The 17,075-nt window shown below is 42.9% G+C and overlaps 1 protein-coding gene across 5 annotated transcripts in view; it reads right to left on the bottom strand.

The window, feature by feature from the left end:
• The window catches only part of AKAP8 (A-kinase anchoring protein 8), an 816,848-nt gene that overhangs the window by 90,616 nt on the left and 709,157 nt on the right, over positions 1-17,075 (bottom strand). For all 5 annotated transcript variants that reach the window (XM_069231685.1, XM_069231682.1, XM_069231683.1 and 2 more), the window contains one exon: positions 9,233-9,328. In XM_069231685.1, coding sequence (XP_069087786.1) covers positions 9,233-9,328 — 96 coding nt within the window. The remainder of the gene's footprint in view (positions 1-9,232; positions 9,329-17,075) is intronic.

Raw genomic sequence — 17,075 nt, 5'->3', positions numbered from 1 at the left:
GTTAGGCCCACTAAGTAATGATGGTCCTACCTGGCCTTTATTGGCCACATATACACCACATCCTGCAGTTGCGAATTTGCCGGTAGCTGAGGTTCACCGCTTATACATTGAGTTAACAGCTATATACAGACGATTAGTACAATTTGTAATGCAGACTTTAAATACAAACCCAGCGCGTGCTGCTCCAGCACAACCACATGCAGTAACACCATGTATAAATCCGGTGACTGTACATTCTATTATGGGTAAAGTTCCGGTCAAATGAGAGGTGACTCTGTTTTGGCTAGCACAAAAAATTAATACGCTGGAGGCAGTATTTCCCCATACGGGACCTCAGGATAAACATAGAACATTAACTATGTGCTTGCCCTTTGGGATGGTCCCTACAGTTGAAAACTAAAACATGGGGCACGGTATTTGCTGCGCTCTATACAACGCCACACAGTACACCGACATTAGCCAATCTACTGGAAGTGCTTAAACAAATTCAAGATGAATACAAAGCTGCTCCGGCCCTAGATTTAGGGATGCAACTGATGGGCAATTTTGACACAGTTTCTTCAATCATCCTAAGTAACCTTAAAGGGGAAGCAGTTGCACTTGCAGTGCGCATTCGGCTCTGTGACGTTCAGAGCGATCAGGAGCGAGAGCTGCCTAAAATAATAGCGGAAACTTAATCAAGTATCGGTCGAGATAGCCATGGGGCTAGACCACAAAAACCTAAATTTGAGGGTAAAATTAATAAAGACAATACTAAACAACAACCTGAAGGTAATAAGAAACGCTGGGAGAAAAAAACAACAAACACCTAAAAAAGAATGGGGAGAATCTCCACGAGTAGAGACCCCACATAATAGATATAATCTCAGGAATAGAGATAATATAAAAATGCCTGATAGATATCAATATACTGATAAACGCCAATCTCGTTCCTTTCAGGACTCATCGGAAAAGAGAAGTGAGAGAGGTGGGCGATCAGAGCGGAGAACAGAGTACGTGAAACCGAGACAGGAATCACAACGCTCTTCGGAGGTTTCTGTTAAGAAGGAAGAGAAACCCTTACAACAAAAACCACAATTTAAAAAGAAAAAATTGGCAGCTCTCTCAGACATGCCACTCAGGAAGAGGGTTCTCCTGAAGAACAAGAACTGGGCTCTAGCACTGCTAGACAGCGCAGCAGAGGTCACAATAGTTCACCGGAATCTTCTAGAGCATCTGGAGGTGAAAGCAACTGATGACTTTATACAAGTAGAAACAGCGGACATGCGTGTCTCCGAACGTGAGATATATGCGTGTATAAAGTAACTATACAACTGGAAGGAGACACTGAACGCACTATACACGCAATCTTTTGGGACCGTGTAGTAAAAGTATATGACATTTTGTTTCACTTTTGCATGCCTGTTATTGGTGGCCCGTCTCTATAAAGAGACTAAGCAGTATGTCCTTTGTTGTGACATCTGTCAACAAATTAAAGTTTCCACTGCCAAGCACCCGCCACAGACACCCCTCTTAATTTCAAATAGACCTTTACAATGTGTGTACTTGGACCATTGTGGTCCATTAAAACCTGATAGTGCATACAAATATATATTAGTCGCTGTTGATTCCTGCTCCAGATTTGTGTGGGTGTGGCCACAACGCTCGGCTGACGCTCGGACTGTTATTAAAGATTTGCGAGTCTTTGTCTGTACATTTGCAGTTGCGGCATTCCATTCGGACAAGGGCCATGCTTTTGCCGCAAGGGCATTCAGGCACAACATGGCTTAATTGGGGGTCCAACTCCAGTACTCATCTCCATTTCACCCCGAGGGAAATAGTGTCCTGGAGCGATTAAACCGTGATTTAAAGCAATCCTTAACGGCCAGAGTCTTAGGTACGGGTCGTAATTGGCTAACCCACCTGTATGGAGTTCAGAGAGCACTAAATAACCTGCCTAGAAGGTCCCTGGGGTGGTTGTACTTCATATGAGTGCCTGTTCGGAACACGAATGTTTGTTATGGATCTTGATGTCCTGGCGTGGAGGCAGCGGAAACACCTTTTGACATAAACAGTGTCACTGTTTTACAGGAATTACAGCAGTTCAGTGAAGATAATTCTTCTAAAAGTGCCGCCTCCACAGGAATTAAGGATGTGCCAGTAACACCTACCGGCTGGATTCCCAGGGTTGGGGATCTTGTGCGTGACAAGGTCGCACTGAAAAAAGAATCTGGCCCTTCTTATCGAGCACCAGTCCCTGTGTTGGGAATACACAGTACCAGAACTGTTATTCTACCACCGTTGCCAGGTGCCAAAGAAAATCGCTTTGTTTCCATTGACAATGTCAAACTACAACAAGTGGCCGATTATACACAGGCGACCAAGAGGAACGTCCAGTAGTTCCCGAATCCCTCTCACGTCTGGAGAAGAAGTTCCGCTTCAAGTTGTTTATACCAACACTGATTCCTCTCCGAGCTTGGAGAGAGTGGATGATGATCTTGCATTAGTTCCACTAACAAGAAGCAATTTGGAAACATTTGATCAAGTCACTATGACTACAAGCCAGACGGATGGTGCTGTCTACAGTGTACCACATCAGGAAACACCAACTCCACTGTTTGCTACGGCTACGCCATTTGCAAGAACAGCCTCTGGTTATTTTGCCGACTACAATGACGGTCTATCGGACTCGTTTGCCTCTTCGACAGCTGACCTGTCAGGTGCACGTAAGTTAATACATTAGCTTAAAGAAACATATTTCGTTTTTCCATGGAACTATGTATGGCTTTCCTTGACTGTCCTAGCCTTTCTGCTTTGGATTTGTTTTGTCATTACCTTTTTCTTGTTAATACATGGTCATTTTATTCCAGAGAGATCAGCGGTTGAAAAGGTGGAGGAGGTTTTGAAACCACATTTTTAATCACATAAGATTCGAAGAGACTTGTCTTTTGTGAACATTTCTGCAGTTCCAATACCTGATGGGATTGTTTGGGACAAAGTAATGTTTGATATATATGGCCCCACTGAGATTATTCAAGTACTGTATGTGTTAAAATTATCAATGAACGATATAGTCATACCAGGCATTGTATCTGATGATTGGGATGTGAAAACAGTTGATTCTATGATGACTGAATTGCAATATTTTACTGTCTATGAAAACGAAGATGTTTACCAGTTTAAAGAAAATTATGGTGACATGTTTTGCTATAATTATTATGGACACCACGTCATACATAAACCGAGCAGTCCAAAAACAATATTTAATTATACACAATGGGAACATTGCCCAACTCCCCAGCAAGGGAGTTCAAAAGCTTATTCTGAAAAGTTTGCGTATTTTTCTGGGCATCATCAAAAAAATGCTGAGTCATTATTTTAAGGTAACTCCTACTAAGGATATACATATGTTATTGACCAACACGAAATGTATATATTCGGACTCTTTTGTTTCCCTGTCATCAATTGAAGGTTATGAATATTGGTCAAAATATGTTGATTTAAAAAGTGTTTGGGGAACAAAAAATTGGCAGACTAAGGGTAGAGAAACATTGTTTAGAGCATGTCTCATCCCTGTTCAAATGATCTTTTTAAATGAAACAGTACAACAAACAAGTTGTTTAGGCTTAGCCACAATTAGGGAATTAAAAAGGCCCATTATACCTGCCCCTGCAAAATTTGATAACTGGCAAAAGTACACAAATGCAACTATAAATGAGCTCAATGAGTGGGTCCAGAATGGTACGTTTAATGCTTCACTGACACGTCCAGGCGGGTGGTTATTGTGGCCAACAGATACCAATGGGTGTCATCAACGTTTTGTCACCTCCTCGGGGGTTTCCAAACGAGTAGGTCAGACCCTCGCTATATATCACCAGAACATGCTGACATAATTACAACATATAGTGTAGGAAAATGTTGCCAACAGTGGCTAAAATCATCCTCTCTAGATGCGGTTAAGACACACCTCAGTCTCCTGTCTAACAACACTGACTTACAAGATTTCTTGTCAGGCCCAAAGATACCACGTAAGAAGCGTTTCTTGTATGAGGTATACAATGAAATATGGAAACTTTCCCAACAAGAGGCTGCAGCACGGTTACGGCAGATAGATCAGGAAAATTTGAAAAAGGCATTAGCTGTTGTGGATAATGGGATTCACATTTTGTCCGACCAGATATATACAATTAACAATATTGTTTCTTTTGCTATAGACATTATACGATCTGATATGTCTTCTTTATATCATGGACAGAGTCAGACCAGGTCCATTATGCAGTTGGGTTGGACACTTCAGGCATTGAAGGCGGGTCGCGTTCCGTGGCAGCACATCAGTGCCAGGGAAATATTTTTTTCCTTTAATTTGACGCGACAACAACAACTAATGGCTAAAAAGGAAGCGACTTATGTCATGCTTAGCATTGAAAAGATAGAAAGACTGCCTTTTACCGTGGCCGAGATTCCTTCAGCAGAGTGGTTAATACACAGGGTTATTAATCTGCCTATTTCTACATTACAAATCACTTCTTGTTTGAAACATGTTCCGGTAGGCAGATATGAAAAGTTGGGAGATAGTTACATCCATGAGGTGTGGGAGCTTCTCTTCTCATACAAATGCCTCAATGGCATGAAAGAGGTCTTTCTTAGCGGTAGTGAATGTGAGACTTCAGTCAGCCATTCGATGATTTGTAAGCAGCTGTCCTTGCATGGGGCGTGTAATGCCTAGGTTGCGAACTTGGCTTGCTATATGAAGGGAGTTCCAGTCCCTTTGATTAAACGCACGTTCCAGGTGCTATCAAACGGCAGCTACGTCCTCCTCAATAGTGAAGACTGTTGTGGCATGCGGGCCGGAATAGTTTACGTTGTTTCGGTCTCTAAGGTCGTTACATGCTGCGGGAACGTGTTGTTTCCCCCCACTAATTTTAGGGAGGTAGCAGATATGTGGCCTCACATTGCTACTTCAAAGGTGAATTTTGACAAGTTAAGTAGACTAAAGACTTTATTGTTTCAGAAGCATGTGGCCCTTACATCTGCACGCGAGACCTACGCACTTCAAGTGACAAGGTCGTCGGCAGAAATACAGTCCCTATTAAATACGAACTTTCAGAGACACTTTGGTGAACTCGTGGGACGTATATTTAATGCGTCCAGCACAGCTGGATTAGCACATTTTTTCAAAGCTGTTGGTATTGGTTTTGTTCACACCTTTTCCTCTATATTCAGTTTGATACCTTCGGCTATTCACTCAATTTTCGGAAGCATTTTTGGGGGATTTCCAATAACTTTGTCTTTATTAGCCGGCATTTTGCTGTTGTTTTTCCGCAATGGCTGTCCCGCTGAAGCAAGGATAAATGAAGACGCTCTCATCAGCGCAGCTGTGTCGTGAACGAATGATGCAGCAGTTTGGAGCAACACTCCTGGAACATTTGGGGTGTGACTGGTCTGTCATTCAGACCAGTTTTGGATTGTGTGCAGCCCGTGTTTCGGTGCCGTTGGTGCTCTTTTGAACATGCACTGGAAGTTTGTCTTTCACAGCAACGCCCCTCAGTGATTGATGCTGATCTGTTTATGTTCTCGTTGAGGGTTCGTTACCAGACAAGCGCTGTGTTTGCTCAGAGAAGCTGATTACGAGCTACCCTTCCTGGAGCAAGTTACCATTAACTCGTTAATAAGCACTGCAAGGGATGCCGCCCTGGTTAACACTGGGGCTATGGAACACACCTGCTCCTTAGTGGTTTTTGGGGCAGATTTACTGGTTTTGTCATCTGCCGAAGTGCAGGACCTCCTGCTTTCCATGACTTATGCTTGATTTGGAACTGTCCTAAATTTACATTTTCCTTTGAATTCGGCTCTTGGCCGCATGCTCATTTTTTAAATTGCTGAGTAGTATGCTTGTGTGTCCTCTTGACTTGTCAGAATTAAGTAGGGTTTTTAAATACATTTTAGCTTCGGCTTAAACCACTTTTTACCAACAAGGGGAGGGTGCAGTGTAGCCATTTTTAATATAGCTTGATGCACGTTAGTTTTACATACTAGGCCGCTGTGCACTTTGCCCTAGATATATTTTATTCAGCGTTGCACTGTTATTTTACAATAACCAGTTTTTACGGTCTTGTTTTAATTTCTTCTATCACACTGTTTAGCTTAGTTCAGCACTGTGTTCTCAAATAATGCATTCTTGATCGCCCTGTGCTTCAGTCAAGGCTACAGTCTGGTACATTGCCGGTAAATGTTGTAGAAGTTTAGTCTCCAGCATTCGTAGAAAATACACATCCTTACGTAGGGCCATTTTCTTAGAACATCTGCGTGTTAGTTATAAAAACACTTTCTAGTCCTAGTACACGTCAAGAGGGAGATTCCAGCCAGGGACCCACAACAGTATGCTGAATGCCCCGTTGCAGATGCTGATGCAGATTACAGGCCTTTGCTCAGGTATGAGGGTCAATGTCCTCCTGGGTGAACCTGAAAGGCAGGCTTAGAGTTTAAGATGCTGTGCTCGAAAATATAACTTAGAGAGAGAATAACCTAGCGGCACTATGATAGCTTTATTCTTGTGCTTCACTCTCATCGTTACTATTTTAATATTACTGTGTTGTGTAGTTCTGGTTATTGCAGCTCACGCTTAGCTATCTAAAATGCAGGCGTTTTATCAAACCAATCTTTAAAACTTACACTGCTTCGATTGTCATTTATATATGAGACCGCACTGTGTATGAGAGAACCGGTTGTGACCTGAGTGACCACGACTTCCCTGAGAAGTATTAAGATGTCATGCGCTCGGCTGCCCAATTGTCTCTACCATTTGGGAGAGATGAGGCACTGCTAGTTAGCCGGAGCAAAACCCGGATTTAGAGTGACAAGTGTCATCCACCGTGGGTCAGACTCAGTCCCCCACACTGTGAACGATCTTGCCGCTCAAAATCCAGAAGTCTCATTAGGATAATGAGAGCCTACGCGACAATAGTATTTGAGGAAGAAGGTTTGAGGTAGTTAACAGAGATGGCGTCTCCCTGGACAACTGCTGCACCAGCCCTAACTCATATAATGGAGTACTTGGAGGCGGGTTCCAGTACTGAGACCGCATCGGAGGAAGGGGATGATAGATCAGAATCAGGAAGTGTTTTTTAGGTCAGTGTAGCTCCATCTGATGACGACTGGTCTTCCAGGAATTCTGAACAATACAGCCACTGCATTTGTAATGTCCCCTCAAACGCACAATCTGTGCTGCTCAGAGACCGTGGCAGTGTAGCTATATCCAGAGTGCATGGAAGTACCACACTGTACACAGCAAAAGCCTTCTCTTGGCAGCTCCCCAATAGGCGTCAGCAATAAATGCTCCATATAGGGCACACTGTTTTGCCTTTCAACTACTTCCATCTTTTCCTGCATGATATCTCCCTCTAGAAAACTGTGCACCAAACATATCTGTATGCGATTAGTTTCTGAGGGAATATGGACGTACTCTTCCGCCTCATTCTTTGGAACACCTATGGACTCACATTTCGCTTGGGGAACTGAAAAAATGTGGCCCTTACAATCATCATGGGAATTGTGCTTAATCTAACTGTATAGTTTTACTGGTCAACTTGTATGGTTTGGGCAGTACCCAGCTTCGCATTAGTCATGACTAGATATCTGCAGCTTGGGCTTCATTTCAATGTGAATTCTGCAGCATTGGCTGGGGGCCTTTTCTGATCATGGTTTGGGGTCAACTGACAGAAGTACACAAGCCCAATTATATACTTGGCTACAACAAGTACATGGGTATAGTGGTTACACATGACCAGGTACTTCAACCTTTTAATGTGAGTTGTAGAACTCGCACATGGTAAAAGACGCTGGCTCCCCATCTCATCCAGTTGGCAAAATACAATACGTATGCGGTCTATTGTCACACTGCCACCGAAAGACTGAAGTCATTCTTTGAATTCATAACCTCTACTTCGGCTGTTGTGGAGGACGTGGCAAGGCTGCAGAGTTGGCACTTAGCTGACCACATTCCTGCAACAGAAGAAAAGAGTAATCCCAGAATAATCTATAAGGCTAATGCACAGTTAGCAGTCTGCAAGGAATGCGGCAGGAGAGTTGTTACTACTGTTCCCAGTGTCCACCTCAACCAGGCCTTTTCCCCCCCCAACTTACTTCACTTTCTGCTACATAAAAGTGAAGTTCTGGAAAAGATACTGAGGTGGAGCAGCCAGATTAATACTTAATATATGCCTCTAAATGATTGTGCATAGATCCATTCGTTGCACTAGCCATTACTTGACTAGCTATATGCATTTCAAACTGTTCCATCTAATTTGAAAAATCGTTCTAAGACTTCTCAACCAAAGACATACCATAGTCCAAGACTATTTTTCCTAAAAAAATAAAATAAAATAAAAAGAGTCACAGTGTCTTGCTGACTAATATATAGGTACACATTGGTCACACTTGTGGCCGGCTTGCCACCGTCATCCTGCCAAAATATGGTCTGCCATATTACAAGCTCATTCCAGTTAATCAACTGCACATAACGCTAGACAGACTATCTATTATGTTTTGATAAAGGGCACTGTCCACCAAACCCTCAAGCCCTTAGTCTTTCTGGAGTGCTCTTTAGAGAACATAAAATATGCCCCATCATGTTTACTTCAGTGTTAAAATGTAGTTATGCTCAGACTGTTTGAGGAATTAGTCCCACAGTGTCCTCAGACAACCCCCAAATTAGTACCGCACACTGGAAGTACTTTCATTTAGCTCAATTTGTGTGTTAAAAGTCCTTGATAAATAAGTCTTCCTGAGCATTAGAAGGCAGCAAAGGGGAGGTGATAGTAAAGGATCACCTTGAATCTGAATGGTCTCAGTAAGGACTCAGAGTGAGACAGAGTCACAAAGAGATAGTATAAGCTTTGTCTAGACATTTTTCATAGGGGTCCCATGCAAATATAAGGCAGATTGAGAAGAGAAGGGTGACCCACTGTTCACTGCACCCACCCTTACTTGCATAGGTCGTACTTGTGGTCTGCTTGCTACTTTCATCCTAAGTCAAAACGTGGCAGATGTGCTGTCTGCCATATATCCGTATGCCTACTACTGAACTATTCCTTCAGTAATTTTAAGTGGCATCACAAATCTTATTACAAATTATAGGTTTCTACCCTCAATAACAAAGTATCTATTGATGCAACACTGGTTTGTCTTTGTGCATTTTGTAAAGCCATAGCAATGGCACGCAGACCTCAAAACTCAAATTTTTCCCAGAACATACCTTCATATATTTGTCCAACATTTTCACAATGTGCTGATTATTGAGGACACTCTTTGCAACATGGAGACTTGTCCTTTTCAACTGATCAGCAGTTTCCTATGGAGAAAAAAACACAAATAATGAGTGCTACTTAATATATGGTATGGGGACAAGTAAACTGCCATCTCAAGTACTGTGGGGAATACCACAAGATAAAGATATGTCCATTTAGCAGAACAGATAACATTACAGTTGCTTTTGATAATACTCCTCTAGCCAAGGACAAAGGAACTGTCAATGTTAGCAATTTCTAATGCCAGCAGTGCTTCTTTAAGGAAGGGTGCCTCACCAGTATCCCATCATGCCTTGCGGGTGACAGTTGGGTTAGTTCTCTTTTTACTGGACCAAGGATCCTGAGAGGCGAGTGGCTAGTGGTTAAACTTTATTCTTGCTTCTCGGAGGACCAAGGAGTGTTTTGTGCAGCTCTTATGAGGATTTTCCTGGAGCAGAACTGGTATACAGGTAAGAACGTTTCCACCAGGGGGGCCTTCATTTACAGTCCTAATCACTGAATAGACTAGCAAACTAATTGCTATAAAAGGCAGAGGAAAAAAAATAGAAACACTACCCAAAATGATTCAGTAATGAGAATGGCCCATCTAAGTAGTTACTTTGCATACTACAGAAATTGAAACATGTGCATATAATGCAGCAATAACTGCTTTATCTCTTGTCAAATTGCTGTCGACTTACCAGAAAAAGTCCTACTGTGAGACCTTATGTGCCCACAATGAAGGCGAGTCCAATATGGTGCCTCAATGCTTGGTTCTTGTCTGATGCTCAGTTCGCCCTTACCCCATTCCTACCCAGTGAACTACCGGCATTTCAAGAGATTAACCAGGGGACAATGGAGTCCCCAGGGGTGTCGTGGACTGTCTCCAAGGCTATCGGGAGAGGAATTGCCCACTCCACCTCAGAGGCAAAGAGCGGAAGAAATACGCACAGATTAATGATCTCAAAACAGCCATTTTGACACTGGAAGGGAGTAATCATAAACAGATGGAACAGATGCAACACAGTTTAGAGCTAGAAAGAGCTTCTCAATGCCAGCTTTGCCTGGTGGAGGCGCGCCAGTATAAGTGGCTTCCACCAGAGGAGTGTGTATGAGAGGCAGCACAAATAGAATAAATTCCTTTACTGGTTGGTCACCAAGGCCACAGTGTTGCAAGTACTTCTGCATATTGTGGATGGGACTGGTACATGGGTAATGACTGCTTCTGTGATTGCCTCCCAGCCACTAATTACTATAGACATTTATTTGTGGAGAATCAACACCCTTGGTGGGAGTACGAAACACCACTGGTTGCCGAAATAATGATGTCCAGCACCACTGCCTCTAAACGGAAGGACCTTGATCAGTCCTGAAGACTGGAAGAAACAGAGAGGACTCTTACTAATCTGAATTTGGATAAAACACCGGGACCAGACAAATATCTGGTTGAATCCATCCAATGATTCTACCGCCTCTCTTGGTGATGCATCAAGATGTGTTAGACAAGGGTTGTTTACCACTGGAGATGGATTTAGCATCTATTGTCGTGCTTCCGAACCAATGTGCCTCCGTCCTCCCGATATCTCTTACAAACACAGAGAAAAAACATTTAGCCAGGATTCTGGCAAAGCCGGTTCTCTGCATGCTGGTGCACCTGGAACAGTGCAGCTTATTCCCATATCACAGTACGAGACACTGCATACGAATAGTCCATTGGGATCTGACAATTCCAGTCCTTACAATGCTCCTCTGAACTTATGCTCATTGACTTCGCTAACTGTGCTTAAGTTGGGATTTGGCTCTCGATTTCGATCATGTGTCCACGTACTATATGTACAGCTACAGGCCCAAGAGCGGGTGAATGGTGTGCTTTCCTCCTGGTTCCAGATTAATCAAGGGACCAGGCTTGGGTGCCCCTTTTTCCCACTGGTCATAGAGCTGCTGATGGTGGTATGGGTGCGATGTGACACAGAGGTCTGGGGGTTCGACTGAGGCCTGGCAATGGAGGACAGGATCCTCTATACGTGGATGATGTTCTTCTGTTCATGGCTTGCTCCAGAGTCCAGGACCTCGGCTGATGCATATCCTGGATACCTTCGGGCAGCATCTGAACACCATGTTAACAGGGCCACGTCCCTCTTGGTCCCTCTGAGGAAGGCTGGGAAGGATGGGAAGGATGAGGTCTGGCGACCAAATCTCCAAATACGCTGCCTTAGCTTTCAGTGCCAGGGTGTCCATATTGTCTGGGAGCCTGGGCTAACTTGGAGCCTGGGCTAACTTGGACCCTGAACTTTTGACCGTTCCACTGTAAAGCTTAGGTAGCTATGGCTAGATGGGTCAAGCTGCCCCTCAACCTTTTGGGCAGAAAGGCCCTGTCCAACATGATGGTCCTTCCGCAAAAGATATGTGCTCTAGAAATTTCCTTTCCTCATCCCACAATTTTGGTGTGCACTCAGCTGGCTAAAGTGCATAGGTTCTTATGGGCCACCAAGCCCCCTAGAATTGCATTTGTCAAGTGTGTGCAATTGCCATGGCAGATGTCCAGCTCTACTACTAGGTGGCCCTGATGGCTAAAAACTAGATGCAGTGGGGATGGGAGGAACCAGTATTCAGAGGGGAGGTTGCCTTAATCAGCCTTAACAATATACTTAATTATTTAAAAGGTGCACCCATCCCTAATGCACTCCCGGAGGTGACTAGGGCAGTACTTCAGATATAGAGATTGGTGCTGCGCTGGACAGCGGGTGACGCTCAAGACCCCACTTTGGACTGGCTGGTGGCAAGGCTGGAGGGATTCCGTGGATGGGATTGAATAGGAATATAAAAGGTGGGGAACATATGGGAGGGCATAGATCTGAAGTCCTTCCAGAAGCTACAGACAGAATTTACCCTCTATAGGTCTCAGTTCTATAAATATTTACAGTTGGGGCATGTCCTACAGTATCACAGAGAGTTGCTCTCTGAGGTCCCGGAGTATAATCCCTGGAGGTGCAGCTGCTTATGGGCCTCCTGGAGAGGGAATGGATATTCCAAATTTACAGAGCCCTGGTGATCCATTTCCCCCATCCTCATGTTCAATCTACAAGCAAGGTGGGTCAGATGGTTGGGCCCCCTGAAACTGACTGGAGGGATGCATGCATGGCGACCCTACCCTAGCAATCAGCATACCCCTTGCTCAGCATATTAGATAATATGGGAGAGCCTGCGGAGACTGGACCCTGGTGGGACTCAGCAAGCTGATTACCAAGAGAGACATTGCCAAACACTGGAATTGCACTGGGGCTCCGCTCAACTGGAAAGGTGATCAGAAATAGACTGGTCCATGAATCAGGAAGAACCCATATATGCTGCATGTGGATGCCCTCGGAAACATGCAAAAATCTGGGGAAAGTAGTGGGTCCATTATGGGCTAGGTTGACGATGGTTGGCTTGATGTGACTTAGGATTTTGTGAGGGATTTGCAGATGCCTATTCACTACGTTGAATTGCAATGTGCAAAAAGTAAGTTTTTTTAATAAATACAAAAATGATATCAAAACACTTTCATACCACTAAAGTGTACACAAGGCAATCTACCTAAAAGTGCATTGTTTGGAAGTGATCAACCCCATACAAGTGAGTCCATAATTAACAAAAATATCAGGTTGTTTGAGATCTTAATTTTAGCCAGATAGACCTGAAGTACACCTTTAACATTGAGAGAATGTAAAGTACTCATCTGGAGCAGAGGGATTCTGGAAAAAACGTTGGAAAGAAAATGATATAAATTACATGGATGTTTGAAACTACCTTTAGGTGAAAAATCAATGTGTACTCATGAAAACTTTACCATAATGGAAAATCCTGTGCAGTTCCTTATAGTATACAGCCTATAATTTGCTAACTAATTCACTGACTGAGAGGAGCTGAGAATATCTAGGAAAGCTGGTATTTCAAGAAATATGTTATAAAGTGGCCTTATGAATAGATCCAAAATAGGGATATGTTAATTTTGAAAATACTATATTACGTATTCATGGAAAGAACGTCTCCAAGTTGAAGGAAAGTCCTTTTTATTCCCTTCTAGAAACTATTTTACAATGGAGACCTAGAGAAAACAGACTTTGTCAAGGATGTTTTCTATAAGCAAAAATGGCCGCAAGAACTACCTTCATCGAAGAAACCTGCATCCCAGCATCCGCCATATAAAGCAGATATGGCAGTATTGCTTCTTTCTAGCATGTGGTTAGGCGAATATTTTCTTGGATGCACCACATGCTGAATCCCTTCTGTTTGAAAGCATAGGACGTCCTGGGGAGTGGACGCCTAGCCTTCATTAAGGTGTGCATGTAATTCTGTGGAAGATGTAAATACCTGTATTTCAAGAGTTCTAGAGCCAAGCTCAGTGATGGAAAGTTGGGGTGCATGCAAACCTGAAAAGGAGATCTGGCCTGCATGGTATGACCCTGAAAGACGCAGATGGTCTGAGCCCTGAAAGATGCAGAAGGTCTAAGTAACCAGAACTGATATGGCCATTCTGTTGTACTAAGTATCAAGTGAAGGGCATCAGAAGAGCCAGCAAGAGCATTCCCCAGGGTGCCTGGCTGTAAAACACCTTGATACATAGTGTGGACATTTTTTAAATGTCCTGCTGGACGTTTGCATCTGCATTTGGCCAATAAGAAATTGGACACATACTCAACAAGTAAACACCCAGAGCAGATACAAAGTTCCATAGGTTGTGAAAAGACATTCAGTGAATCCAGTCCAGACAAAAGTTCAGTAGCAAGAATGTGATGTTTATTCCTTTTAGGAGCAGGCAGCCGACACGTGTTTCGTCTTTGACAACTTTGTCAAGGCTGCAAATATACAACATTATATATCATGCATGGGCACAAACGTATTTCAGAAACGTTTCTGTATATACCCAAACCAAGCACCAAAACTGTCAGATGTATGTTCAAATCCACAATCACCTGAAATGTACACAGCAGTGTGCAGAGGTGTACACCAAGTACAAAAAGTGATAAAAGGGACCCAAGTGATACCAGAGACCTCAGAGACGCAACCAGATACAAAGTACAATAAGAGAAAAAGTGTGTAAACAAATGTGTCAAACTTAAATATTCATCAACTAAAACACCCAACGTGATAGAGAAAATAAGAACAAACAAAATAGTACTACACTTATGACTACCTAAATGTATGATGCCAGTAAGCATCCAATATAGTTGCAATCAGAAACCGTTTGGAGAATGGGCAGATCCATAATATAGCCTACGGAGAGAACGGGGCCAAGGTACAGGCTCCTATGGATGAGTCAAATCTAAAAAGAGACGCTCAAGAACAGGACAAGGGGAAAAAATATATAAAAAACACTCACTAAGTTGTGCTCATAGATGTACGTTAAGCAGGAAAAGTACATATTGTGTACCTGTTTCTCACACACAAAAGCTCCAGGAAGTAAAGTCAAAATGAAGCACATGAGGCGACAGCCATGATAAGTTTCCCCAATTGCTGTTAGAACATAGGAAATACAAGTAAAACATGGTATATTATGCTTAAAGAAAATCATCAGGGGCCATAAAAAATGTCATACCTGCTGCCGGGCGTAGTCGAACACCAGTGGTAACGCCATTCAACATGCCAGAACAGCAAGTATTAAACACTAGTGCAATTGAAATCAAAAGGTGGACTAATGGAGGTCAACAAAAAAGTGCCCAGAGAGCTAAAGAGCGGCGGCACCATCTTGAATTCGTCAACCACTCTATTGAGGTATATCAAAAACAGAAGAGTGGCAGAGCTAACAGTGCACCAGTCCTACAGGAAGGTATCTAATATAAAGAGCATCCGTAACAGTTTGATGTAGAAAACAAAAACCAATATGCATAAGTTCAATGTTTTGAAATGTCAGCCTCAAAGGACAATGTTTTGTTCAGAGGTCTAGTATTTTGTAATGTCGGATACGGGGAGTAATGTAATCTTATACGCTGCATAACACCAAACACCTAACATACAAAGAAACAGTGCCCCAGACACAGTGGGACATAAATTGTATTGCGAGAACCTCCCTCTGGCATCTGTCACAACGGGGGCAAATTATAAGTCATTTATGCACCAAAATTATATACACCGCTTTAAACTTAAAAGTGGAGTAGCATAGATGATCATCAGAGAGAAAGTAGTGCAATAATCATATGCATAGACCCCAGTTGCGACTGACCTTGTATAACAAAGCAAGAGCGAAAAGAGAAAATAACAACAGAAGTGTACATCGGAGCTGCTCAGAATATACGTGTACAGCGTATGCCGTGTGTAATGGACATAGAGCGTTGTCAATGTAGACAGGAAATATATACCATGACACGTAAGAACAGAATATTAACATGTCATAAATATTTGTATAAATATAAACGGGATGAAAAGATCATGTTAGAACGTTGACAATACATTTACGAGCTATCCTTGCAAACCTGAAAGGGACATCTGGCCTGCATGTAGGAACCTGAAAGATGCAGACATTCTGGGCCCTGAAAGATGCAAACGGTCTAGGTAACCAGAACTGACATGGCCATTCTGTTGTACTAAGTATCAGGTGAAGGGCATCAGTGGAAAGGTGTACACACATTTCTTTTACAATCTTCGCAGCAAGAACATTCCCCAGGGTGCCTGACTGGAAAAAACTTTAATACGTAGTGTGGGCATTTTTGTTCTGTGCATTTGTGAATAAATCTATCTGTGGTAATTCCCATTTGCAAAATACACTGTTATGCAAGTGTTGCTTAATATACATTATTATTTTTCCTTAAATGTCTTGCTGGACTTTTGCAGCTGCATTTTGGCAGCTAGGAAATTGGAGTGCGGTGATGTGCTAGTTACTAGCAATCAACCATTAACATACTGTTGGTACCCCAAAAGACAGAACTCTGGCACTTTTTCCTCACTGCCTGACGAGATAATGCACTTTAGTTGTATTGTCTGTCTGTACAAAACAGGAGTTAGTCTTGATGTTCGGAAGAAGAGACTTCAAAGCCATATGGACTGTCCTCAACCCCAGTAGGTTGATGGGATAGGTCTTTTTTCTCTTGCGACATTCCTTGGGTTTGCAGAAGGGACTGTGCGCTCCCGAACCCAGAAAGGAAGCATGGTTTGAGTTGGAATGTCCTGGTGAAAGTGGAACCCTTTCTTAAGACTATCTGATTGGCACTACCGAGAAGACATGGAATTCCCAGCCTGTAAAAGTCAAAATGTGTTCCAAACTGCCCACATTTTAGGACCTTTAATGTTCCAGGCACTGTTGCAATGGTCTCACCTGCAATAGGGCATTTGAAGCTACAAAGATACAAGATGCAATGGGACGTATTAATGATGAAATCAGGCAGATATTCAGATGTATTATATAGAAGTTTCTGACGCCTTCAACTGTTAGAAGGCAGTTTCTCCTCCTAAGGATACACTTAGAGGAACGTTGTGGGGACTTACCCATTGGGGGAAGATCAATGTGGCTTCTTCCTCTTTTTGTGCTTGTGACACTTCTCTCTAGATGACGTGGAAGATAGTAAATAGGGATACTTGGATCATAGTCAAGATCTACAACTAGCCCAACGTTTGTCGTGAACCCAGGCCATAAACGGCTTGACGAACAAGTTACTTACCTTTGGTAATGCCTTATCTGTTAGAGGCTATATCTATCTGCAGGTTCCATACCTTAAAATTATCCACAGACTGGATCCGGAAGATTTTTCGTGAGCAGTACCCCTGCACGCCGGTAGGTGGAGTTGAGTAGCTCTGCAGGCATTGTCTACATTGTCCATGCCAGAAGTGACCTCCACT

The sequence above is a fragment of the Pleurodeles waltl genome, chromosome 4_2, assembly GCF_031143425.1.
Source record: "Pleurodeles waltl isolate 20211129_DDA chromosome 4_2, aPleWal1.hap1.20221129, whole genome shotgun sequence".
Taxonomy (NCBI): Eukaryota; Metazoa; Chordata; class Amphibia; order Caudata; family Salamandridae; genus Pleurodeles; species Pleurodeles waltl.
The sequence above is the reverse complement of the archived record's forward strand: the minus strand, read 5'-3'. Positions and strand labels throughout refer to the sequence as shown.